This window comes from Sceloporus occidentalis, unplaced genomic scaffold, assembly GCF_023333645.1.
Source record: "Sceloporus occidentalis isolate IW3139 unplaced genomic scaffold, rSceOcc1.0.p SCAF_1, whole genome shotgun sequence".
Lineage (NCBI taxonomy): Eukaryota > Metazoa > Chordata > Lepidosauria > Squamata > Phrynosomatidae > Sceloporus > Sceloporus occidentalis.
The window spans coordinates 129,455,188-129,482,050 of NW_028316981.1; the positions used below are offsets into that span (position 1 = coordinate 129,455,188).

The 26,863-nt window shown below is 40.2% G+C and overlaps 2 protein-coding genes across 5 annotated transcripts in view; both read left to right on the plus strand.

Annotated features, from left to right (window-relative positions):
- MXRA7 (matrix remodeling associated 7) overlaps positions 1–16,376 on the plus strand; it is a 92,032-nt gene extending 75,656 nt beyond the window's left edge. For 3 of the 4 annotated variants that reach the window (XM_089535096.1, XM_089535115.1, XM_089535106.1), the window contains one exon: positions 5,312–7,132. In XM_089535096.1, coding sequence (XP_089391222.1) covers positions 5,312–5,328 — 17 coding nt within the window. In that variant the 3' untranslated portion in view covers positions 5,329–7,132. Of the gene's footprint in view, positions 1–5,311; positions 7,133–14,673 lie in introns of those variants that run through there. The other variant, XM_089535087.1, reaches the window with a different exon arrangement.
- A 5,724-nt stretch (positions 16,377–22,100) lies between these two features.
- Positions 22,101–25,450, plus strand: LOC149322133 (uncharacterized). The gene is made up of 2 exons (XM_089535128.1): positions 22,101–22,692; positions 23,367–25,450. The coding sequence occupies exons 1-2, from the start codon at positions 22,317–22,319 to the stop codon at positions 23,957–23,959; spliced, it is 969 nt and encodes a 322-aa protein (XP_089391254.1). The 5' UTR covers positions 22,101–22,316; the 3' UTR covers positions 23,960–25,450.
- Positions 25,451–26,863: the final 1,413 nt, after the last annotated feature.

A 26,863-nucleotide genomic window follows, 5' to 3' on the forward strand; every position in this document is an offset into this window, starting at 1 on the left:
AGGAGGCAAGCTGGAGTTGACTACAACCCCTTCCTGAAATCAAGCAGGATATATAGCAGGAAAGACCCACATTTTCCTAGAGTCTGACCCTATGTCTTTAAAGGAGAACAGACAAAATGGTCTTTTTAGCCATAACACTACACTGTTGCAAATTGTATCATTAGGTTTGGACTGTGAATATTGTAAGGAGAGCCATCTTCTCCATAGACCAAAAGAAAAGAAATAGCAGAGGGATTAGCCACAGCAGCTAAACGTTCTGCCCAGTTTCCCCTTCTGCAAACAAAGCTACACCTTCAAGGGGAAGGGGATACATTTGATCAGATACCCTTGGGTGCCTGCCAACTCTGCTCTCCAGTGCATGCTCCCCCCTGCTTGCTCCTTAGTGATTTCTGCTTGCTGAATCCTAATGTGTGTAGTGGCCTTGGGATGGCAATCACCTTCCCTTCCCATTGTCATTTGCTGCCTCATGCTGCCTGCATTCTCATCCCTCTCCTCTTCTTCAGAGCTTTGCTTTCCTGTCCAGCATGATGCTTCTTTAGAATAAAAGAGGCTGGTAAGTTTCTGTTCCTTTTTTTGCTGTTCATCTTCTGCAGCACGATAGAGCATTCAAGGGTGGGAAGGACTAACAGAAGTCTGAGGACACGTCTGGGCTGTTACTGCAGTTGGCATAATGGAAAAAAACAATTTTCCAGAGAGTGGGATGTTGTTCAAGCTGTTAACCAGCATAAGAAGGTTCAGACCAAGGGCCAGCCCTACCATTAGGTCAAGTGAAGGGGCTGTCTCAGGCAGTAGTTGCAGCAAGATATTGGAGAATTGCTTTGTGTTGCACATACCTCTAAGCTAGGCGGATGTTGTGTGTGGGAGTTACTCTTGAAGAAAGATTCAATTGCCATTCTAGCTGGCTTTTGTGTATGGAAAGGGAAATGAGTGTAGTGTCTTGTTCTTCGTTTTAGGTAGTAAAATGTTCTAGGCCAGATTATGGCGGGAAACAAATTGCCCAAAAAGGGCGGTCTGCTGCCACCTCCATTTCCGCTGGTGGGAAGCCTCAGCTGCAGAAAAAGAACCTGCAAAAAGCGGGTTCTTTTTACGTCGTGTCTGTGACGCACGAGTGCACAAATGGCGCACTCATGACATCGCAAGTGCGACGGGATGTGCAGACACTACGCATCCATCGCCTCAAAATCGTGGTGCCCGTGTGAACAGGGTGACGCCATTTTGACACCCCCATCACGTGCTAGGGGTAAGGCTGGTATGGATGGTGCACCCTTGGCCAACCCCTAGCACGTGACGAGGACGGCGCAAAGGCCCATCTAAATCGGGCCTATTTTTCCCTTCTGCATTTTAACAATGGCACTATACTTGTAGGAATAAGCTAGATATTCTTGCATACACCTTGACTTTTAAAAACAGAACTTTCAGATGCCAGCTGGCCCATCTGTGTCTAGTTGTGCTACTGTTCTTGAAGATACTATTAAAAGAAGAGGGTTAAAAAAGGAGAAAGGTAAAGTTTAAATCCCTCAACAATTTTTACACCAGTATTTTCAGGCACCAATATCTAGCAATAATCTGCTTTCTTCTACCCAGATTGACTTGTGGAAAATTCAGTTCAAGTCTCAATTGGGATAGAATCCCAGCATATTCTGGTAACAGCACACTGTGACTGACAACCAACAGTAAAATTGCTGACCACACTGGATTTTAAAATCTAGTATTTTAGGAAGCAGGACCGGGTTTTCTTGATGTCAGTATCTCCCTGCATTTTCTGAAAAATCTGTGGCAGGTGAAGTTTTATGTTAGAATAGAGATCATCCTCCCTCTTTCTGACTGCAGTGACTTGGTGGACATCATCACAATATCTATAGCCACCCTGTCACCAACAGAAGGTCAAAAATGTAGGCAGCCGTGTTGATCCATATCCACATGCCTATTGTAGCAATTCTAACAAGCTCCACAAGTATTTTATCTTTTTTAAGGTTACCGGGTCCTAACTGTGTACCAAGCCACTCCAAAATATTTTGCATTAGATTACTCACTATATGAAATCCCATCCCCACATACTAGCTCCAGATTTGTAGATAAATTCAGAGATTAAAAGGTAACTAGGGTGAGGGACTGGCAAATGATTTTATAATCCTTGCTAATTAAAAGAAGAATAAAAAAACAGAATGGTGCTTTGACAGTGTGAAGTCTGACTCCACAACACCACTGTTTGGTTGTTCTATGTATTTCCTAAGACTGATTCATACAAAACAGAACTGACATAATCTCTTTCATGTGAGGCTATTTGGTAACATTACAAAATCTTCCATATATAGAGGAGCTGTATTTTGGCCGGTGGGTCAAAGTTAATATTCATCTCAAGGAGAAGCTGGAGGGGCAAGGGGAATGTTGCTTTGAGCTATTGACTCTTTTCCATTTCTGCTCAGCTTTTACTTCTCCCCTGGTCTTTATTGTTCATCTATGCCCCATGTGATGCTCCTCCGCATCATGTTTTCATATGTTCTGCACTGTATTGATCTTCCTGAAGCTGCTTCTCATTCTCCATCTGCTAACTTTTCAGGTGTTATGGATACCCTTACATTTTTTCTGTTTAGCAAACAATATAGAATACAAGATGAATAGAAAAATGCAGGAAAATACAGAAGAAAACATGGAAGATACATTAGGAGAGTGTGAGCACATTCTTACAACACCAAGTATTCTGTATTGACATTTGCACAATATTTTTCAAATGTTGGCTCTGCAAAGAAGACAATTATATCAAATTAATCATTTGTACTGTAAAGCATTATCCAGTGTCTTTTGTGGGTTTTTCTGGCTATGAGGCCATGTCCTAGAAGAGTTTATTCCTGACATTTTACCAGCAGCTGTGGCTGGGATCTTCAGACAATGCTCGCCTGGAAGAGAGTGGGGTATATATACCGTTGACTGAGAGGAAGCAATTTACATGTTAATCTGTATATTGTTATGTTGTTGAATGGCAAGGCCTCAGGGTGTCTATGTAATGAATAATCCATTGTCTGCTAGGAAAACTCCCTCATCCTGCATGGTTTTCATTTGCATTTGCTGGGTCTTGATTTTAGTGTTTTTCAGGACTGGTAGCCAAACCTTGTTTACTTTGAAAGCCATTGAGGGTGAGGGGGGTTTCCCAGCTGACAATGAATCATTAATTAAATAGACACCCTGAGGCCTTGCCATTCAACAACAGAACAATACACAGATTAACATGCAAATCACTTCCCCTCAACCAACAATATATATATCCCACTCTCTTCCATACCAGCATTCTTTGAAGATCACAGCCGCATAGCCCAAAAAACCCACAAAAAAACTATGGATGCTGCCATGAAAGCCTTCAACTTCAGATTATGCTATGTAATTATTGATAATTCAGGTAAAAATCTAAGTACATGAAAAATATTTAAGTACTTAATCTGCTTTGGACTGTGGCGATAGTGAATTGTTCAGAAATTTGCATTTTGAAATGGTGGCGGACAGAATTCCCAAATGCTTGCAATAATTATTTTTAGATCTCACAACATTGTGCCCAGTAAGTGTCCCCTTCCTGTACATAAAGAGAAAAGGACATTCTGAATTTGATTCTAAAGTACTCAGTTATAAACAACCACAGTATAGTGACCCAGAATGTGAACACAAGAGGATCTTTCTTGCACATTATCCAAATTCTCAGCTTATTACTGAAATCCACATTGATCTTAAGCATCCTTCCCCACACATTCATCTTGAGTAATTTTCCACTGCAGCTCCTAGAATCCCCCAGCCAACATAACTTTTTACTCCACATACCTCCTCTGCATATTTTCATCCCTTAGTTATGTCTACTCACCACCAATAAAAATGTAGATACAAGACATTTATAGTGCAAATTGTCATTATTATTTACAGTATTTTTAAAAAATAGTAATAATAATCTACAACATTGTTAGTTTGTTGGAATGCAGTTCAACCTGTTTACTGAATCTCTTCTCTTATTTTGGACAATATAACTACACATCTACAAAATTGTTAGTTTGTTGGAATGTGATTCTACCTGTTCGACTGAATCTCTCTCTCTTATTTTTGGACAATATAACTACACCTTAGTTCCAAGTTAGCTATTAACACAAATAAAGCAATATTGGCTTAGGGGGACACACCTTCATGCAAAAGCTTGTTGACTTCAACTGTACAGTTATTCAATGATCACTCTCACTGTTACAATCTGCTTAACTTTGGCAAATCCACATCAGTATCACTGGACATTGCTGCATCTACCTTGCCTTCTCCACCCTTCCCATTATTCAGTCTATAACAGGAGAGAGGATGGTTGTGTCTAAATGGAGTAAGTTATCCTTTGTAAATTAATAAAACCCTTCCCAGCATAAAGGGGAGTACAGCATACCCCCATTGTACTGGATGGTTTTGTGCAAGTTCACTTAAATATGGAAGGTGAGAGTGGTACTTATGTAAACTGCAACATTTGTCCACTGCTGTCTGTTAATAATGGTTACCAGGTCCCTTGTTATCTCAAAAGCTGTTCTTAAGAAGCAAATGTTCCAATTGTGTTTATGAAATGATTCAGTGTTTAACTTGTGAAAAACATAATACAATGGAAAACCGGATAAGGAAGTAATGCTGGAATGTGTCTTTTAAGAAAGGGGCCATATTGTCAATAGAAGAGAGGTTGTTCATAGCTAGACACTGTAGTAACCCCATTCATTGTGAGGGCTTGTTATTTGGACTAGTGAAAAGGGGTTCTGACCTTCATGGGATGGCTCATGTATAACTTTTGGTGCCTGAGAAGTCTGTACCAGGGCATAATCACGATGTATGAATTAATATGACCTGTATGAACCAATTCATAAGTCCAGATCTATGAATCTCAGCAAACATATATCATAAAATATGTTGTTGTTCTAATGCCCTGGAATACTGAAAAGATGAAATATTCAGGGTAGGACACAAGGACATATTAAATCTATACCTTCCCCCCAAAATGTTTCAAGGGATCCTTGCCAATTGGTAGAGCTAGAACAGGCTAGAAATCTTCAAGATGCAAACCAGGAGGATTTATAGATGCTCAGCTTGTTGGGCTTAGACTATCCTGCTGCAAATGATGAAGCAAATGCTTTAAAATCTCAAGGCACCCTTTCTACTAAATGTTTTGTGTTCCTGCCCGGGTGGTTCAGAAACTTCCTCTCTGCAATAAGTTTTTTTCCTCCACTTATTACAAAAATTAATCATACAAAATCTCCAAAGGTAACATGTCTCAAATGAATTCTCTTTATTTTCTTCTTGTTTCTCTTTGCAGAACTGAAGACTATATGAAGTTATCCCTAGACTCTTCCTAAGGCTTTTCCTTTTGGCATCTTTTAAAGGCTTGAGAAAAAACAACCCCCCAAACCTACCAGATACACATATCCAACTGAAATATAAATAACCCCTCAAAATATGGGACTTTCTCTTTGGCTGAAGCCAAGTTCCTCAGAAAAAAAATCTTATAATGTCAAGACTGGACAAAATCTAAATCTATGTGTTTGGATGTGAACTATGTGGGCTGGAGAAAGTAGGAAGCACATTTTGAGGGGCTCTGTTCTTAGATGTGAAAGTAAGGTGCTTAACATAAGACAAGCACACTTTGTCATGCTAACTGCTTTATGATAAATTCCCTTTAGACAGCATGGACTATAAGGCTGGCAATTAAATCAGATCTGTCCAGTGACTCTGTTCAACTATCTGGTCCCCTTCTATCTGTCTGCCTTGGACCAAAACATTTCTTCATAGCTTTGAAGACAATACATTGAGAGTTGAAGCGTTATGAATGCTCCCTTCACTTGCCGGTAGAGATTTGGTGGTAAGATGTAGACTCTAGTGTAGTCAGTCTTCCATTGTAGCCTTTTGATAAGAAGTGGTCCTCCATCTTAGGTAGTGGGAAATCCTAAGAACTAACAAGGATTAGCAGTGCAGTTCTCCCCAGAAGTAAGCCCCATTGAATCCAGTGGGGTTTATTTCAGATAATGGCACAAGGGTACAACCATACTGTAACTGTTTATTATTAGATGGTTTTTCATCATGAGGACTATAGGTTTATTGATGCGTAATAGCCAGTATATTTGACCCTAGCACCTGATCCCAATAATGGGGTTTGAAAAAGTAGTGTCCCTTGAGTTATGATTTATTATATATTTCCTGAATAATTAAAATATATATTGTTGACCTGCCACCACACTGATACAGCATCCTTTTGTTTAAAAAAACAGCATCTTGTTGTTTGCTTCCCTATGACAGATCAGGCAGTGCACTGAAATGTTGCAATATACTGTAATGTACAGAAAATCAGGTCTGCAGGGTTGTATTAGTGACTTTGTTGAAACAGTAATTCCAGTAAAAAAAACCATACTGTTTCATAAGCCTTTTCTTCCACAAAGAGTGTACTGAAGTACTGTACTAAGGCCACTTTTTATTTTGTTGAATTACCACTTTGAGTTGAGATTCTCCCAGAATCCTCTTATATTTTGAAGACAGATTAATTCTGGACTAACACTTCATAATATAACAAAGCCAAGATGCTTTTTAAAAAGAAAATTTAATTCTTTGGGAATACTTGAAATCATTTACTCAATCATTCTTTGGAGTGCCCAGGTTTGGGAAAGATTTTTCTCTAGCATAACATTTTTTTCAAGGGCTTATTTAGGAAAAAGCAGGAAGCTTTAGCATTTTAAAAAAACAACATCTGAGCTTCCATTTTTCTTCTTGTTATCACTAGCATAATACAATTTGCACCTGAATCTGTTTATATAAGGACACTCGGCTTTGAGATACCTGTTAGCATCCATTCTGCCTCCAATTAAATTGTCTGATTAATTCAGTGTTCCAGGCACCATTAACTATGCAAAGATTGCCTTATATACAATATAATGCTTCACTATACAGCAATACATATATTGTACAAGGAATATGACTAGTGGCTGTGAGTAAAGGTATTTCCTCAATAATGACAAAATGGCTGTCTGGGTATTTTCTACATTTTTTTTCTAAATGTGAAGGTGACTCTCATACACAGGACTGTGATTTCTAGTGGCTTGAAATGTATATTGCCATTACTCGGTCCAATAAACCTTTAAATAGTTTATATGAATGGTTGCTGTGTTTGTTAATGTGTATGGCCCACAATCTTCTGCCCTCACATACTGTGTTCCAAAGATTACACCAACACAAAAATACATTTTATGTTATTATTCAATGTGAAAAACAGAACCATATATCTTCTTCTGCCTAAGATTAGTAACTAGAATAAGAAAAACAGCATTGGAAAAAGATTCTAAAAAATTATCAGTTGACTTAGGCACAAACTGGACATGTCACACAGTTAGATGCATCTTTTTCCACAACTCTTTTCTGCCTACCAGTCATACTGTTGTGGAGTGTGTCTATTTGAGGCCTGCTCATGAGTGGCCTATTTGTTTGATTGGAGCAACATCAAAGAAGTGAGTTTGTAGAAGACTGCAACTTTCCCAAGATACAAGATTTCAAAATATTTTCCATTCCAGTGAAGAGGTGCAATTTCATAGAAGTGACAAATTCGTCAACAGATAATTGCACAAGTAAACCAGCAGATATTCCCAGGGCTTGGAAATAGTTCGTTAAAAATTATTTCATTGACTTGGTTGGTAAAAAAAATTCAACAGTCATTTCAAGAGGCATCATTTTAATAGTTAAAACACCTCTGGTTTTACTTCTGAACTGCAATCAGTGGTCCAGATTGCTCTAAGCAATCCTGGACATTTAATAATTTTGAATTATGTTTACATTCAACAAACTAATAAAAATAATGTCAAGAATTTTTAATGCTGACTAGTTTTTCTCTTTGATGATTTAATATTACCACAAAAGCTAACATTTTTCTGCATAACTGGCCATGCTCACTGGGGTCGATGGGAATAGCAGTGCTACCTTCTCTGGCTGTAGACTACACCACCATTGGGACAAACCACCTGAACCAGTTCAGAAACCACTTAAACGTAGGCAAACAGAGGCAAAGTTCAACTGAGTCTAGTCCACCACTAAATGGGATCTAGGCATCTGGAAAACTAATGGGCAGAAAAGTTGATCCTGCAGCAAACAAACCTATCCAGGGGTGTACCTGTCATATTTGACACACGGTGCTGATATTTTATCAGCATTTTGTTTTATTTAACATGTCTTGCTATTTTGTTTATTTAACATTTTGTGCCAATAATTTGTAATTGTCTAACAATAACCAGAGTTTGATCCATGTCAAACAGGCTGCTTGTACTTTGGTTTGCATAACTTCTTGTGGTACAACAAAGTACAAATACAAGGCATTTAATAAGCATTAATAAGCATTTGATAAGGAAAGCATTGTACAAAACCTGTATTAAATATAAACAAATGCTTTATACCAAAACACCTCCTTCATCATCGCCTTCCAAGGCACTCTCACTTAAAGCTTTACAGAAGCAAGGCAAATGGCTAACTTTTAGAAATCAGCTAAATTCAAAAGAGGAACCATACAAATTTAAGAGTAGATAAGAACTAATAATTGGAGTGGAGGGTTCAATATCTGATGCTTTCCTTATTTGCAATTTTTAGATTTAGGGTTGACAAAATTAAGGGAGGATTTGATTTTTAAAAGAATAAATTTGAAAAACATATTCTAAAAGGAGGAGAACATCTGATTAGTAATATGTACAAGATGCTGTTGAATTATAATTTAGAAGATGAATTAATTAAAGATCGCATGTAAAAATGATCTAAAGTATAGGTCATAGTATAATCCTTGATAATCGGCAGAAATGATGGGGAAACAACATTGTTAATACAACATTCTACCCCGTGTGGTGGAGATGTAGTAGAGAAGAAAAATTCTGGCTTATGATAAAAGCTTATAGAAGAAAATTACTTTGATCCCAGAATTTTTCCTGCTTGGCCTGTTTAACCTTGAAAGCAATGTTTAGAAGGAGATTGGTAGATTCTGTTGACATTTGATATCAGCTGCCCATTTTTCTCTGGCTAAATATTGGAAATCATTGGAAATTCCTACAAACAAGGAATGGATAATAAAATTACTTAATGTAACAGAAATGGATAAATTGACTTACATACCTGATGGAAAAGCTAACAGCAAATTTATCAGAGATTAGGAAAAACACCAGGTGGACTTAAAAACAAAAATTTGATGAATTAATTGTTTCTGGACTTGTAGATTAATGACTTGATTGCTTATTAGCCGTGGGTTAAAATAATATGCATTAGATATGTTTTTCAAACAGGATTGAAAAGAAAAAATGGTTTCATGTATCTATAATCTCTCTTTATAAGTAGATAAGGAAGCCAAATTTAAAACAAGATCCAATTTAATTGAAATGGAAGAAAAAACCTCGCAAAATGAAATGCCAATATTGGACTGGTCATTAGATAATATAGGCTCACTGAAACCTTTATAAGTTTCTTCCTAAGAAAGGTTTACTAAAAATATGGTTTTAACTGTCATCTTGTCATTTGGGAAGCTTTTTGTTACCAGCTTGTCGATGTGCTTTTTGTATATGTATATATGTATTTAATTAATATGTAGGTTTGTCTAATATGTGTTTTCTATATTTGTTCAGTTTGTTAAGTTAACTTTGTGTGTGGAACATGTACTGTTTGTGTTATATATTAATAACTAATAAAAATATTGGGGCAAATGGGAAGGGTTTTTTTAAAAACCTGCCAAGTCCTCCATTTCTGCTGCCACCTCTGCCAATGCTCATCTCTTCAGGTGCTGTGCCCCCCCCCCCCCCCACAAAGAGATGGACTATCAGCAGCAGCAGTGGGGGAGGCAGCCATCATAAATCCTTCACATTCCTGCCACTGCTAATGCTTGTTTCTTTGGGACACTGTGGCCCACCCACCCCCAAAAGCATTTGTATTGCCCAAAGTCCTCCATGTTCCTGCAACCAATGCTCATCTCTTTGGGCTCCTCCAAAGAGACAGGCTATCAGCAGCAGTGGCACCACAAAAGAGTAGCCTAGTGGCACCATCAGACAGCATGGAATCAAGCAGATGGGGAGGAGCCTGCCTGCCTCCATACTGCCCAATCACCAGGCACCTGCCACTGCCACCAATCTGGAAGAGGAGGAGATGGTAGGTGGGCAAGAGAAGGAGGAGATTCCTTTTCTCATCTTGCTAGCAAAGCTGTGAGACATGGAGACCTGGAACTTGGGCACCAGCTCCTGCCACCTTGCGCCTTTTCTGCGTCTGACACAGCTGCTGGCTGGGTAGAAAAAGTAGGAGACTCCCTTTCCTGCCTGGCCAACAAAGTCACCAGAGCTGGAACTTCGGCCTTTCCACCAGTGCACTGAATGACAACCCCCTCTCAGGTGTCACCTAGTGCAGTCCACACTCCCCATACACTCCTACTTATGCCCCTGTGAAGATCACAATAATCATGCAGAAGTTAAGGAATAAGCTCACATCAGGTTGTATCTGGCTGGCTGAAGACTATCTAAAATCAAGTTCAGACTGTAGCAAGTAGGGCATGCAGTGCAGGTTGCACACCAATGGCAATTTTGGCCAGTGACAAAAGTAAACCAAAGTCAGAAGGGGAGCAATGATTTGGGCTATACAATCTGAACTGATTTTGCTAGTCCTTTTGAAATAGTAAAAATATGCACAGTGTAGCTTGCAAGTGTGATGATGCTGATTCAACACACTAAGAGAAGAACTTGAATCACAGCTAGTTACCCCCCCCCCCCCCAAAAAAATACTAATTTCTTCAGGCAACAACTAAGGTATAACTATATTATGATGGCTATTCAATGAAAACCATTCTCAGAGTAACTAAATTCTCAGTGTAACTAAATATCAGGTGTGATATTAATAAATGATGACATTAGAATATCCCATGGTTCTAGTGTGGGTTCATGCTCTGTTGAGGTGACAAGGAGGCAGATAGGAAGAGAGCACATTTGGTAGCATAGGCCATTGGCTTGCAGCATTTTTAGAGAAGTAACTAAAAGTAACAATTTCAATTACAGTTGGAAACAAGTATTACTTTTAAAAATTATAATGCCCCCCCCCCCCACTTCTGGCACTGGAATTATAATTGTACCCAGTTAGCTTTTAAAGTAACATTACAAGCTCTGACCCAGATACACCAAAGAAACTGAACCTTATGATTCATTAAAGGAAATATATTTTTGTGGCTTCTCAGCTACCAGAAAAACCAATTAGGAAGGAACTAGAGTGTCACCCACCAAGAATCAATACTTGAGCTTGTTATACATCTCCTTTGAATGGTCAAAAAAGAAGCTTGTACACTAAAGCCATTTGCACAACATAGACAATACACTGATTGATGTTATTTAGTTAATCACTCTTAACAGAAGTGACCATATCTCCATATGACCAGCCCCCCCCCCCGTCCCCCCAGCAATTGGTTTGGAAAAACTATTAATCATTTCTCACAAACAATTAGGACTGGGCCAAACTACCTGTGATGATCAGCCACATGAAGCTTTCCTCTGTTGTGTGCATTTTGTTTCTCAGTAGGAGCAGAGAACCTTTGGCTCTCTTGATGCTTTGGACTTCAACTTCCAGAAACCCAAGCCAGCATGGCTCAATGTCTGGAAAGCTAAATGTTCTTCATACTTGCTTTGCCAAATGCAGCTGTGGGAGGCTGCATCCTGCAAAAAGTTTAGCATGAGAAAAGTGCTCTTTAGGTTTTCCCCTCTTAAAAGTCTTTCTAGCATCCATCTTCAACTGTAGACTGCCATTTATACTGCTGCATTGTTTTAAAATACAGAAAATAGAAGATTGAACTTCTTTTGTAGGCTGGCTCATGCTAATATTCCTTTACATCCTTGTTTAAATGCGGGGGACAGAATGGCACTCTGTGTCTCTTTTTTAAGTAATAGCCAAAAAGGCATGTTGAGCCCAAGGGTTCTCAACCAATTCTATTTTTGTATTATACTCCTGTAAGCTTCCTTTAGCTACCAACCTCAAGAACCTAAGTCAGCCAACATTTCTACTTTTAGTAGCAGTTGTAGTAGTATGTACCTTAAAGTCACCTGTTGACTTATGGCAACCCTGTGAATTTCCTAGGGTGGTTGTTGGATCTTCTGAAGCAAGGAATATTCAGAAGTGGTTAGCCATTTCTTTTTTCAGAAATATAGCCTACAGCTCCTGCTATTACCTTATGTTCAAAGTACTATATTAACCAAGGCTGACCCTGCTTTACTTCTGAATTCAGACAGGATTTGATGCTTTCAGACTGTTTAGACTACTTTAGTCTCATTAAAATGTGCATTGGAGTAGGTGGAATAGTTTCAAGCATGTAGATGTCCTTTCAACATTCTAGTCTTGGTGCCTAAGCCATTTTTCAATCAGTTCATCCTGCAGAGCTGCTGTTAATATTTAAAGGCCTGCCACTGCATAGGCATTGCCAGTCACCATACAATCACTGCCTCACCAGGACTAAGGACAACCACTGTGTGGCAGGCAAAAAAGATCCATGATTAATCATACACATGGGAATATTTCTGAATTCACTTCTAGACATGGATGCCCAGAATCTGATGGTGCCCTGCTGAGGCTTCTGTGCCAATGACACCTGTTCTTTTAGCCATTGTGAAACCTGCATTACTTACATGTTGGTCTGTCTTGTATGTGTTTGTGCATTGCATATAAATGGGCTGCCTCTGAAAAATATTTGGAAATGTCACATTTTAGAATGCTGCCACCAGGCTTTCAAGTGGTGTCACTTACAAGAACAAGTGATTCCAGTGGTACAGTTATAGTAGGAGACACTGTATTTTTCTACACTACAGCAGTTACATTGGTCCCTACCATCCGAACACACCTGATCTTATCTGACATTAGAAGCTAAGTGGGATCAGACCTGGTTAATACTTGGATGGGAAACTACTACAGAGGTCCAGGTAGGGTTAGGGTAATACAGTATCTGCCAGAAACCCCCAAAAGCTGCTGCCAATCAGAAGGAGCATTTGGGGGCAAGATGGGCCAATGGTCTGACTCAGCATAAAACCGTTTTGTGTGCTGACCCCTAACACATTGAGGGTGCCCTCTCTAATATGAGTTTGTAGAGGTGTAGACATTTTCTAGAGATGCCCTGAATTAGGCTGAAGTCTTAAATGAATTTACCTGGCAGTGAAGACCCATTAAAGCCATGGGGCTCACTTTTAGATCGACATGTGTATATATGATTCATGAAAATTGCTTTAGAAAAATAACGAAGAGGCTTTTCCCTTATAACAGTTCATGTAACAATGAGCTTTAATGGGCTGTTAGGTCTTTAAACAATCCAAGCTAGTTTCTACTTTCAGTTCTAAGACATCTAATATAACTTAGTGAGGGTGGGAACTGACATGAGATTATTTTCTATTGGTATTTTCCCCTAAGATTCCAGATTAATCCTCAGTTATTGTTCCTAAAACTGGACTAGTGGCCCTCCAGTTGTTGTTTGCCTGAAAATGCCATCAAATACTGGCTAGCACTGATGGAAGTTACAATCTAACAATAGCTGAAGGGCCAAACATTCCCATCTGCCCTAAGTAATGATATTCAAATTTCAGCTAAAATCAAGTGAGTAGAGCTGTGCATTATCAGAGAGGTTGAGATCCTAAGAATTTTATGTTTGGGAACCATTATCTATTTTAAATGGTAATGCACTTCAGATGTGCATGTGTCTATGAAAAGATGAATCTTGTTCCATATTCAGATGAGTCAAAGCTACACCCATACACATTCAAAGGGCATGAGGCATGCATGGTGTATGAACAGGATCTAAGGCTTACATTTTAAACTAAAGGTGAGAATCAGATGTTGCTGGACTGCACTTCCCAGCATTACACACCAGTGGCTATAATGGCTAGGGCAGATGGGTGCTGTCGTGCAATAATATCTGGAGAATCACATTTAACTGACTCTTGTTCTATAAGTACTAAGAGATGGGACAGATGCTAAGATTAAAAATACTTTTAGAGTGTGAGTTGGTTTAACATTCCAGATGTTACTACATTCCAAGACCTATCAACCAACAATTGGGGGTGGGGTGGGGGTAGGAGTAGACATCCAAGAACTGGATCCCTCCCTGCTGTTAGACATACTCCTGTGTTATCTTTTTAATAACACTTGCCCTTCAAGATCTCCAAACTGGGGCGAACAAAGAGTAACTCACTGGTCTTAAGCAAAGCAATTTTTCTGATTTGTGACATACAAAAATGCACACAGCATCAGGAAACTCATGGAATTGGGGAAACTGTTCTCCCCACCCCATGCATCTGAAGTGACTTCTGTGAGCATTGTGAATGTAATGCCTGAGAAGACCATGGGAGCCATGCCTTCTCCTGATAAATAAAATGTGTGCACTCAGACCCAGCATTTCACACCAAGTGTGTATGCAACTTTCCATTTTGCATGTTAGGGGAAAGTTTTGCTCAAATGTTATACCACAGGGCAGATTTTGGATTTTTAGAATTAGATGTATCCCATGAGTATACATTTCAGTATCACCAGACACAGCTGCAGAAAACAAAAGCATTTATGAATGATTTTGTCCAACTCCATTAATCCTGTATGAGGGAACTCTAAGCCTATGTATCAGTGCCATCTCCATTTTCCTTTCTGTTACTCTTCTTCTCTTCTTGGCAGGGTTAAAAGAGAACAGCTGACTGCCATCTTCACTCTCTTAAAGGAAAAACCAGACACATTCGGGGAGATGTCTGAAACTGATATCAAAGAACAACTCAAGCTTTATGATATGTAGGCTGTAAGTTACAAAGGCTGGCCACCATTTTCTTTATCCTTCAGAATACTGGAGATTGTAAGACTATAGATTTCATACATAAAATGAGATAACTTTTTTAATTTTGGTTTATGAGGATACTTAAAAATACTGTAGCCTTTTCAACTGATTTTCCTTTGAGAAGAAAAAATATTTTAGTAGTTTCCTGAAATTGAGAAACAGTGTGGCCTAAAGAATATCTATGGCAGAGAACACCAATGGCTATCCCAGTCAACATGTCATACAATGGCATTATGCTGATGTTGAAAGGAGGTAACTGTAATGGTGCAAACTTTCCTTTGATGGTCAGTGCAATTATTAAAATATTAAAAAAAACTGTCTCTGAATTGATGTAATAATGCAGTAGAAACATAATTGTGCAAAATCATTTGTTTTAAGAGAATAACCAGGAAGTCTGATAAAATTTGAACATCAGGAGCACACTGTTGCAGAGAACCAAATAAATATCAACAATTAAATCAGCACTTAGCTTCCCACTTATTTTAAAAGAAATCAGTTTTCCCAGTGGATGGGCACTGTGGAAAGAGAAAGATTTAATTATTTGTAAAGTCAGACAGCAAGTGCTAACTTTAAAAAAATTAAAATACTGAGTTGTACCAAAAGCATAAATGGGTATGCTTTTGAAGGAATATCAAGTCAATTTATGTTTCTACTTCTGAGAAGTTTGATTTTGTATTGTCTTCTTAAATAAATGTGTGCTTGTTTAACACACACCAGGACTCCTGATCATATCAACTGCTAAGTGTGTGTGTTTGGACCCAGCTGGACCGAAGGACTATCAGAGGGCTTGCTATCTGCTTTCATACTATTTTGTGTAAGGCAAACAGAATGGAAAGGTGATAAGACATTTCCTGTTTAGAAAAAAAAAACATTTTTGATTAGTTTTTCTGTTTAGATTTGGCTTACTTGCTGATAAAAAGAATAAAAAACTGGAGAGCATCCAATTAAATCCTGAAGGGAAAGGAGACACATCTCAAGATGAAGAAAGACAAAAGCCAACACAATTCAACCTGTAAATAATCTAAGGCCTTATTAAGGGACAATAAAAAGAATACAGTACAACAGACAAGTACATACATAACATCATAAATAGTGAATTCAGTGGCTTAGCCTATAATCTGTACATATCCACTTAAAGTCAAAACTGTGGAATTGTGTGATCAGGATAGCTCAATACCATTTGCTGGTAAAATGAAAGCATGCAAATGAAGGCTGTGTGTGAGTGTGTCTCCTGGGCAAATAGATAACATTCAGGGACACTATGAACATGTTTGAGAGAAGGAAAAAGAAATATAAGAAGAGTCTATAAAAGATTTTATAGTCAGTTTCCTTGTTCAGGCCTGAAGGGGCCAAGATTTGAATCTACTCTTATGCCCTTTTCCAGCAAAATCCTATCATCTGTGAAATTCATTTTTTACAGTGCTCTAAATCTAAAGTCTACTGCAAAGTGGAGTTACTCCAAGAAATGGCTCATTAAAAGAGTACCTACTTTTGTTGTTTACATTGCACAGTTACTTATGGTATATCCCAGAGTTGTTCCCCTGTGTGTTTTTCAAAGAGCCTATTTGTTTTACACACATAAGCCTTGAGCTACTTGCACTGCATGGAAGAAATAAAACTAATGCAAGCAATGAAATGGTGCAAAGTGTACCTTTTATAACTGGCATGGTCTACAAATTGTGTCATTTTGAAAATATCTGCAACAGGTATAGTTCCCACAGGGGTGATGCCCCATGGGCATGGCCACACACACCAAAATATTGTGATTGTTTTTTCTCCTTAAACTCACTCTTCACCAGTTTAAACAAAAATCTATCAGTGATACCTTTACTGGGCGACCAAAATGCACAATATACTTGTTGCAAGCTTTTGAAGCTCCATGGGCTTCTTTGTCAGGCAAGATGTTACAAACCAAACAGGAGAGAGAGAGAGAGAGAGAGAGAGAGAGAAAACCATTTGAGATGTCAGATGCCTGCATGTTGTTTCAGTCCTTAGTAAAGATGTTATGATGGGTAAGATATCTTTTGCAGGCAGGCAAAATATACCAGTATATCTTTCATGTAACTGGCTCTTGAAAACAAAATCTGGGCTCATCCTAACAACCTAGTACATATTGAATCAATTAGAGGCCAGTGTTTATAATGCCCTGTAAATTGTTGATAATGCAATTTAAACCATGTGGCAGTAATTTAGCCTTTTTTTTTTTAAAGAAGCATAATGTTTCAAACACTGGAACACATTTCTTTGTCAAAACTCTATGTCCAGCAGTTCTTTAGTCAGTATACAAGCTTTCTAAAACCTGTTTCATTTGAACAGTTGTGTTTTACTCTAAGAGACTCTCTACAAGTGAGAGTGCATTTGTAAAATCTGTTAAACCATAAACAGTGTATCTGTCAATTTTCTATATAAGGAGGCAGAGTGGGGTGCGTGCTTTCAAGTCATTTCCAACATATGGTGACCCTAAGAGGAACCTATCGTGGGGTTTTCTTGGCAAGATTTTTTCAGAGGAAGTTTGCTATTACCTTCCTCTGAGGCTGAGAGCATGTGATTTCCCCAAGGTCACCCAGTGAGTTTCATGGCTGAGCTGGGAATCGAATCTTGCTCTCCAGAGTCATAGTCAGTGCTTTAACCACTGTGCTATGCTGGCTCCCACAAGAAGGTGGTAAAAAGGTCTAAAAGCCTTAAAGACATCAGATCATGTCTGATCTTCGAAGCCAAGTAGGGTCAGCTCTGGCTAGTACTTGGATGGGAGAACAGCAATGAACACTAGGTGCTATAGATTATATAGTTCAGAGGAAGAAACTGGCAAAACCACCTCGGAGTATTCCTTGCCTAAGAAAACCCTATGAAATTCCTGGGGTTGCCATGAGTCCACAGGCAAGATGAAGGTACATTCTCTCTCTCTCTCTCTCTCTCTCTCTCACACACACACACACACACACAATTTGATGTACTGTTTTATTGAGTTCTAAATTCAAGAAATTAATTTATAAATTATTATACTCTATATTGTATATTAGCATCCACTGCACCCACAGCTTTATGGGTACACACAGGCTGCCACACATGCTTTTGGCTAGTAGACATTATCTTCTAACATCTTGGATGCATCTACATTGTAGAAATAATGCAGTTTGACACCACTTTAACTACCATGGCTCCATCCTACAGAATGCTGGGATTTGTAGTTTTGTGAGGCACCAGCACTCTTTGGCAAAAAAAGGCTAAAGACCTTGTAAAACTGCAAATGCCAGGATTACATAGAATGGAGCTACAGCACTTAAAGCGGTGTTTACAGACTACCATTACTTTTCAGTCTTCATAACCTTATATTCAAACTATAAGGCATTGTCAATTACACCAGCACTCGTTTTGCACCATGGGTGCAGGGTTCAGGACAGCTAGAAAGTCTGGATTTTCATCCCAGGTTTTGTAATTTAGTTTTTGTTGGTGTTGTTGTGTGCCTTCAAGTTGTTTCTGACTTATGATGACCCTTAGGAAAACCTAACAGAGGATTCTTGGCAGGTTCCTTCAGCGGTGTTTTGCCACTGCCATCCTCTGAGGCTGAAAGAGTGTGGCTCATCCAAGGTCACACAGTGGGTTTCCTTGGCCAATCTGGAATTCGAAGCCTGGTCTCCACAGTCATAGTGCAACACTCAAACGACTACACCACACTGGCTCACTTTCATCATTATATGAATGATTACATAAATTTTGTCAATTCTGCTTTGCTTCAAAAGCTGCATTATGTCTTAAGAATAATGCCAATGTATTTTTAGCCAATGTTTCAGTGATGCTGTCTGTCTTCTACTTTGTGCAATGTATTGCATGGTCATGAAAAATAACAGGTAATACTGAGCAGATTGGGGAGAAATCTTCCTTGGTACCAATTTTCTCACCTCTTGTGCAGTATGCAATACCAAAAATAAGGAGGGGGGGGGGAACTCAGGCCTGATTCCAAATGATTTGGTTTAAACCACCATGGTTCCCACTTAATTCGAATCAGAAAGGGGGGGGGGGGAGGCATGGTTTTTACCCATTTAACCCACATCAAAAAGACGCTGATAAAATGGTGTGGGTTTTTTAGGCTGAATCGATTTATTTAGAAATAAATAAATAAATAGATTCAGCCCAAGTGGGAACTAGAAGGTTCGAATCCACCCTGGTTCCAACTGGCAGCAGCTTTTCCTGGCCTCTCCGCCCCAGCCATGCCTCCCTCCATCCTCAGCCTTCTTTCCAGCCTGCCTCCTCTGTCCCCCAGGGCTCTCCGCCATGCAGCCTGGCCTCTCCACCTGGGTCTTCCTGTGGCCGCTCTGGCACTGTCCTGTTTCAATACAAAGACAGTGGGAACCACGTTCGGGGCCCAGTTTAACAGGTAAGTGAGAATTAGGCCTCAGAATAAAACATGTTGTGGTTTATAGCAACTTTACCCAGTGATGTTGTGTTTGTGTGAGTATGCCTTCAAGTCAACGTATGGTGACCCATGAATTTCATAGGCAAGGAACTACTCAAACTTTTGTTATGCAAGGGGATCTTGCAGCACCTTTGAGACTAACTGAAAGATATAAGCTGTTACCAAGAGCTTTCATCGATTTTTGTAGATACATCTAAGGTAGTAGGCTGAAGTCTAAGGTAGTAGGCTGAAGCTCTTGCTACCAACTTCTTTATTTCAGTTAGTGTCAAAGGGTGCTACAAGACCCCTTTACATACTGATTTTTTAGACTAACATGGCTAAGTCTCTGAATTCAGACTTTTGTTATCAATTAAGATGGTCTGGAGGGATCTCAATGCAGGCAGAGGCCAAGTGGGCTCTGGGGAACAAAGAACCATAAAATGTAGGCAATAACATTTCAACTTGATCACATCATGAGGAAGCATAACTCATTAGAAAAGACAATAATGCTGGGAAAGATAAAAGGTAGTAGAAACAGAGGAAGACCACACACCAGATGAATAGATTCAATGAAGGAGGCCACGGGCCTCAATCTACAAGACCTAAACAGAGCAGTGGAGGATAAGGAGTCTTGGGGATGTCTCATCCACCATGAGTTGAGGTCAATTTGAGGGCAGTTAACAACAACAAAAGCCACGGTGGGGGGAATTAATGTCACTATCAGTAAATACACAGTCAAACATATGCACCAGAAGGGAATACCACCATTTACTATGGACTGGGCAGCTATAAAGCAACTAGACAACATCCTAAAGAGTAAAGAGGCACAGTTGAACACTAAAATTAGATATGAAGTCGAAGGCTTTCACGGCCGGCATCCATAGTTTTCTGTGGGTTTTCTGGGCTATGTGACATCCAGATTAACATGTAAATCACTTCCCCTCCATCAAGAGTCACACAGTATATATACCCCACACATCTCCATGCCAGCATTCTCTGAAGATGCCAGCCACAGATGCAGGCAAAACATCAGGAATAAATTCTTCCTGAACACGGCCACACAGCGCAGAAAACCCACAGAAAAATAAAGTTAGAATTGTTCAAGCCATTGTATTCCCCATCACTATGTACAGATGCAAGAGGTGGACAGCAAAGAAAACGGATAAGAAGAAAATGAACTCATTTGAGACGCTGTGCTGGAGAGGAGTGCTGAGGATACTGAGGCCAGGAAGAGGACAAACAAAATGGTTCCTGGAACAGATCAAGCCTGAAATCTCCCTGGAAGCCAAGATGATAACTTGAGGCTGTCGTACTTTGGCCACATCATGAGAAGGCATGAATCACGAGAAAGGACAATAACGTTAGGAAAGGTGGAGGGAGGTAGAAAGAGAGGAAGGAAGGCCCCATGCTACATGGATAGACTCAACCTGGGAGGCCATGGCTATGAGCCTGCAGGACCTGAGCACAGAGGCATAGGGGAGGAGTTGTCTCTTTCACAGGGGGCCAAAACGTACGGCAGAATTAATCTGGTCTGAGACCACATTAAGTGCCATTGAATTTAAATTCATAGAGATTACACTTGTTTCCTGCATTTAAAGACACCCAATTTAGTCACAACAGGGGAACCTTAAAAGAAGAGGCAGCTGAACGACTAACTCTATAAGGTTTGCTACCTCCAACAAAGGTAAAACTCTTTCACTGGACTATAATTGGCAAGTTTTCCCTATAGAGCATCTGTTTTTTTCCAGATGTGATAGTGCCTAAGAATGGAGCAGTTAGCTTCACACAGGACAAGAGCAGCCTGGATCTCAAGGGAAGTTTCTCGGTTGCTAATGGAGTCGAAATTTCATTGCCTGCCTTTGGCTGCCCTTTGTCTTTGGTCCACACAGGGCCAGGAAGGGCAGTGTCCTCTCCTCTTCATGGACTGAGATCTCTCAATACCATCTTAACTGACAATAGAGGTCCAAAACACACTGCAGAAATAATCCACTTTGAGACCACTTTAACTGCCCTAGTTCAGTGCTAGGGACTCCTGGAAACTGTAGTTTATTGTGACACCAGAACTCTTTGAGAGAGAAGGCTAAATGTCTCACAAAACTACAGTTCCCAGAATTCCCTAGCATTGTGCCAGGGCAGTTAAAGTGGTCTCAAACTGGATTATTTCTGCAGTGTGTTTTGGACCTGAGTCACCATGAGTCAGGGTTGCCTCGGGTGGTTAACAACAAGGAGAAAGCCCTAAAAGGTCTAGGATTCAGAGACGTAGCTCATTAGTCTGAAATATCAGTATGCAAAGGGATCTTGTAGCCCCTTTCTCTAGATTATTGCACTACTACACTCTTATAGCACTGCTATTCCACTTTAACTGCTCTGGCTGCCTCCTGTTGCATTGTGGGAATTGAAGTTCAAGGAGAGACATTTAGAATCTCGGCCAAAGAGCTCTTAGGCCTCACTGAACTACAAATCCCAGAATGCAACAGGAGGCAGTCAGAGCAGTAGAAGTGGAATAGCAGCACTATAAGAGGATAGTGTGGTGATGTGGTTTGTCTTAGTGGTCCCAAAAACTGTACCCTTTAAGGGATTTTGGACTACAGCTTCCGGAATCCCAGTCTATTGGCCAACATGGCTGAGGCTCCTGGGAGCTGAAGTCCAAAATCTTGGAGTTTGGGGAACCCATCCCTTTGCATAAAGGGACTCGGAAGTAACCATTTCGCGTGTACTTCTATCCATAGTAATCTAGGGGAACCAGAACGGGTCTGGTGGAGTGTCACGTGATCCGGATGACGTCTCCCTCGTTAGGAAAAGCGGAGGAGTTTCCAGTGCCCGCTTGCTTACGCGGCGGCGCCCGAGCCTGGGCGTCATCAAAGCGCGCCGCCCCCCCTCGTGGCTGGCTGACGCCTCCCTGAGCGAGCTTGGTTTCCAAGGCAACGGATTCCTTCGAAAGGCTTCCCCCTCGGGTAGTTTGGGTCCAGGGGCCGGAAGTGGAGGGCGCACCACTGAAATAAAGCCGTCCAGAAGCTGTTCCCGAGAGGCAGGGTTCCCTCCTTTTCTTTTACCTAGACGTGACTTCCACGGTCCTCTTTGAGCCCGTTTCCCGCCATGTTGCCCCTGAAAGGACGCTGCGCCAGCAACCTGGTTCTCTGCAAGACCACGGTGAAGATGGACCCCAAGCCCCCGGACCCTAGTCCCCAGGACCCCCCCAACCCCTCCCTCCTGAAAGCCCTGGAGGCCGTCGTGGCAGCAGGCAGGCGCGGCTTGCTTGGCCCGGACTCCCTGGCGGCGGCGGCGGCCTCCATCCCCGAAGGCGGCACCACCACCAGCAGCAGCAGCAGCAACGGAGCGGCTTCCCAGGCGGCGGCCCTGAGCCCCATCCCGCTCCTCTCCAGCAGCAGCAGCAGCAGCGACGGCAAGAAAAGGAAAAAGGACCCCGGGGAGAAGCGAGAGGCCGTGATCACGGTCGTCCAGCCGGCAGAAGGTGTCATTGGTGTTATTGTTATTATTTGTACCCCGTCCCTCCAAAAAGGCTGGCAATAAAACGTCCATAAAATGTAATAAGCGCGCGATAAATGGCTCCTTGCCCATTGGATGCTCCCACAATAGAACCAAGTGAGATTGCACTGACAGTGTTAAAACAGTTAGAAAAAGCAGGGCAGAGGCAGCGCAGAATGCCATTCCTCATGTATTAATATTGAGGTATTACACTTATAGATTGCATTTATATTTATATCTACTGTAATATTATGATATATACATATTATATATCATACAATGCAAGCTGCAGGAAAAGAGATTCCACTCAACATGAGGAGGAAGCTGTCCGACAGTGGAAGACACTCCTTCCTCGGAGGGTGAGAGAGTCTCCTTCTTTGGAGGTCTTTAAGCAGAGGCTGGATGGCCATCTGTCAATGGGGATGCTTTGATTGGCAGTTCCTGCATGGCAGAATAAAGGGGTTGGACTGGATCAGGGCCCTTGAGGTCTCTGCCAACTCTGAGCCTATGTTTCTACAAGAATTGACCAGCTTATTAATACGTTTATCTGTTTTTATTCCAGCTGTGTTAGCAATGGAGTGGCAAGCTTACATAGGCATGGTAAACTAACTTAGACTTCAAACGGAGGGAGCTGAATTAATGTTGCACTTTACTTTTCAGATATTGGAGGCCTGCAGCCTGCTCCAAAGGAAGTCTGGATATTTGGCAATTCTGTGATCTTGACAGCAAAGGAAAGAGCCAAAAGTCATCCGCATGGATTGCAGCTGGGCATCCCGGATTCAAAGGCGTATGTGTATTGGCATGGGATGCAGGCCATGAAGTGGGAGCAGCTCTTGCCGGCTCTGCATGAAACTTACCGACTCCGATCTCCTCCTTCCGTGATAATAATTCATCTTGGGGAAGATGATCTGTTGCCCGAGGATAACATTTCCCTTATTATGTCAATGAAAAATGACCTGGGCATTCTTAGAAGAGCATTCCCAGATGCTGTTATAGTTTGGTCTTCACTATTGCCAACATGTTCCAAGGAAGATCATAAACCTGAACTTATGGGAAAAGCTCAGAAACAAGTTAACATAAAAATGGTAGCCTATTGTAATAAAAATCGTGTGTACTTTATGTCACATAACCTGATTACTTCTGATAAGGCAGGCTTATTCTTGCCTGATGGCAATGGACTGTCGGATGCAGGAGCGGATCGCTTCTTAGCAGATGTGCAGAGGGTCTTACGGCTCTATCATATTTTGGGATAGTTGGAAAGGAGATATTGAAAATATGGACTTACAGTTGTCAAGAAGAATAGCTCTTCTGTTGCCTAAATAAGGTTAGAGGTGGGCTTTCTATTTAATAGAAATGCAAATGTGTATTTTACGTATACAGTTGATACAAACTAATAGGTGTGGTCCTGTGAACATTTTCTCTAATGACGAATGACAGAAACTGGTCCATTGTGCTGTTATAAAGAACTTAAATGTATGCTCCGTGTGTGAGTGAAACTTCATTTTGATTCCTTGAGGAGGAATTTGTTATATTAGATGCTGTAATGACAACAAATTGGATTGTCTCTAGGAAATGACCCAGCATCTGCTTGCTGCTTAGTTTGTCTCATAGCCTTTAAAGGAGTATCAATTCCATGGTGTTTAACCAGAGATTATCAGGTGTATTAGCAAGAACATGTGGAACACTTTTTCATTTCTTGGCGATTATGTGTGAAGGTGTAAGCAAGGAAACATGTATGACATGCCCGTCTAGAAATACTGGGTATCATCAAATATTATAGCAGCAGTCCCCTAAATACTGTATATTTACATTTTTGTTGACCCTCTGTTCTCAGCAAATGGCTTATTACAAATGGCTATTAAAGACCATACAGTAACAGACATTACTTGCAAGCCATGTCATGTATTTATAATAAAGTAGTTTATTTTAGACTTGTGTAAGAAAATGTTTCAACTTAGACGTTTCCGTCAAGTGTTGAAAATACACTATATGTTAGGACCTGATAAAAGTGTGTGAGATGAAACATTTTCTGACTGTTGTACATTGTTTCTAAAAGTCAATTTAGATGGCTTTGATACATATTTCTGCTTCTATGTGTCAATGAAGTCTATATGTCTTTCTACGTTAAGCTACTTTATCACAACAAACACATAACATGGTTTCTAAGAAATGCCTGTTTCAATATTTGTGGAGAAATTTATCACTGTTTGACTGCTACTTGAGGACTTTGTGGGTGTTGCTTTATATGGGTTTGCAGAATTGCCTCCTTAAACTCTGCCTTCTGATTGCAGAGTAAACTGTTTGAAGGCTGTAAATCATAGATTTATGTCACAAACTACCAGCATTGTCCACAAGAAATCTTTTGAAACAATTTCTGACCTTAAACTCTTAACTGTCTTTCTTTACTGTGATAGTTGTATTACTTCATTGATAATTGTATTGCTGCAGTGCATATGCAATGCAAAATTATGCATTGGCTTTCATATCAGTTTTGTTCTTTTTTCTTAACTTACAGTTTGTAAGTTAGCTTTAGGCTTGTCCACATAACTAGTTTAAGGACATGGATTATATGTTGCAGGTGCTTAATTTAGGGCTCACTCCCCTCCAAAGACCCCTCTGTCTTTCTGAATAATAGAAAGTTTTGAGAAACCTGTCATTGCATTAATAATTAATAAATTAATTATCAATAATGTATAATCCAGCATTCTCTCTAGCATCTATAACTAATAAAAATTGCAACTATTCTTGTTGATCCATTAGACAAGCAAGAACACAAATATTACAAATCTATGAGCTAACTTCCAGGTTTCACAGGCAGGCCCTTTAAAAAGCAGCGGCCAAAGGGAGAAGAGAAGATAATACTGCTGGCAAGGGTGTGGTAAAAGGACCTCCTTGGAGGTCCTGTGAGCAGTATATGACAACCTTAACATGTTGATTCAGGGAGCTCTTTGCCAACTGATTAGGTTAGTTTATATCAAATGCAAATGATCCTCTGTACAAATCTGCTAATTTTGTGAATGTTAGTTAGGCCTTAGATAATGCTACTGTTTCGATAATTAGCAGAAATTATCACAATGAAGTAAGAATAATATAATTCTTCTATGTAAGAATAATATCTAGTGGTCTATTTTAATGCCCCTCTTCTCCATCACTGTTTAATTATAAATCTACAAACTACCCAGATAATGTTATTGAGTGTATAGTATGTTAGTTTGTCATATTTCCTGGAGGATGATCTTGTCTGTGCAGCATGGGTGGAAAATCAGTATGTAAAGGAGTCTTGTAGCATCTTTGACAATAACTGAAAGGAAGAAGTTGGCAGCACGAACTAGCGTAGACTTCAGTCTACTTCTTCAGACACATGAAATGGAGGGTCATGCTTCCAGCCTCTTTATTTCACTTAGTCTCCCTTTGCATACTGATTTCCCAGACTAACACAGCTATGTCTTTGAATGAGTGCAGAAAATAAGATATTGCATATACAGTGCACCTTTGCTTTATGCGGGGATCAGTTTCAGACTCCCCCGCGTAAAGCAAATTCCACGCATGCTCGAGCCCCATTTAAATGAATGGGGCTCATGGACACAGCAGTGTGTACGCACCATAGGCACACGGCCCATTACTCCCGATGGGACGCACTGCCCTTTCCTCCCTGTGCGGTTTTCAGTGTACGCTGAAAGCTGTGTAAAGCGCGTCCACGCATGACACCATAAGCACCATAAGTGCTTATCACACTTGTAGATAATCTTTTGGCAATCATGGAGCTATCTAAGCCAGAAAGTTTAAAAAAGGAGTGGGTGGGGAATAGGGGGGGGGGGCTTGTGTTTGGATACCTTGAAAATGTTACTTATTTTTTAAATTGAAATTTAATGTACATTTTATAAACAAGTTGTAATAAAATGTTGTCTTTGTATAGCACCTTCCATTAATTTGGTTTTTTGGAATTGCAGTACACCCACAGTGTAGATCTGATACAGTAATTTTAGAGGTAATTTGCTAGAAAGGCTGCACCCTCTATGAAAGAAAATTGAAACCTGTGTTTCCTACAACGAGTTTGCTTTGATGTTGTGGCCTCACATCACCATAGGAACTTAGTGGACATGGCCATCTGTGAATATTGTTCCTTTCTTCTTTTACTTTTCTTTCCTTAATACCAA

Coding starts and splice junctions, on each gene's coding strand:
- LOC149322133 (XM_089535128.1), top strand. CDS start 22,317: ATGTTGCCCCTGAAAGGACGCTGCGCCAGCAACCTGGTTCTCTGCAAG. Junction 22,693..23,366: donor GGTCGTCCAGCCGGCAGAAG/GTGTCATTGGTG, acceptor TTTACTTTTCAG/ATATTGGAGGCCTGCAGCCT.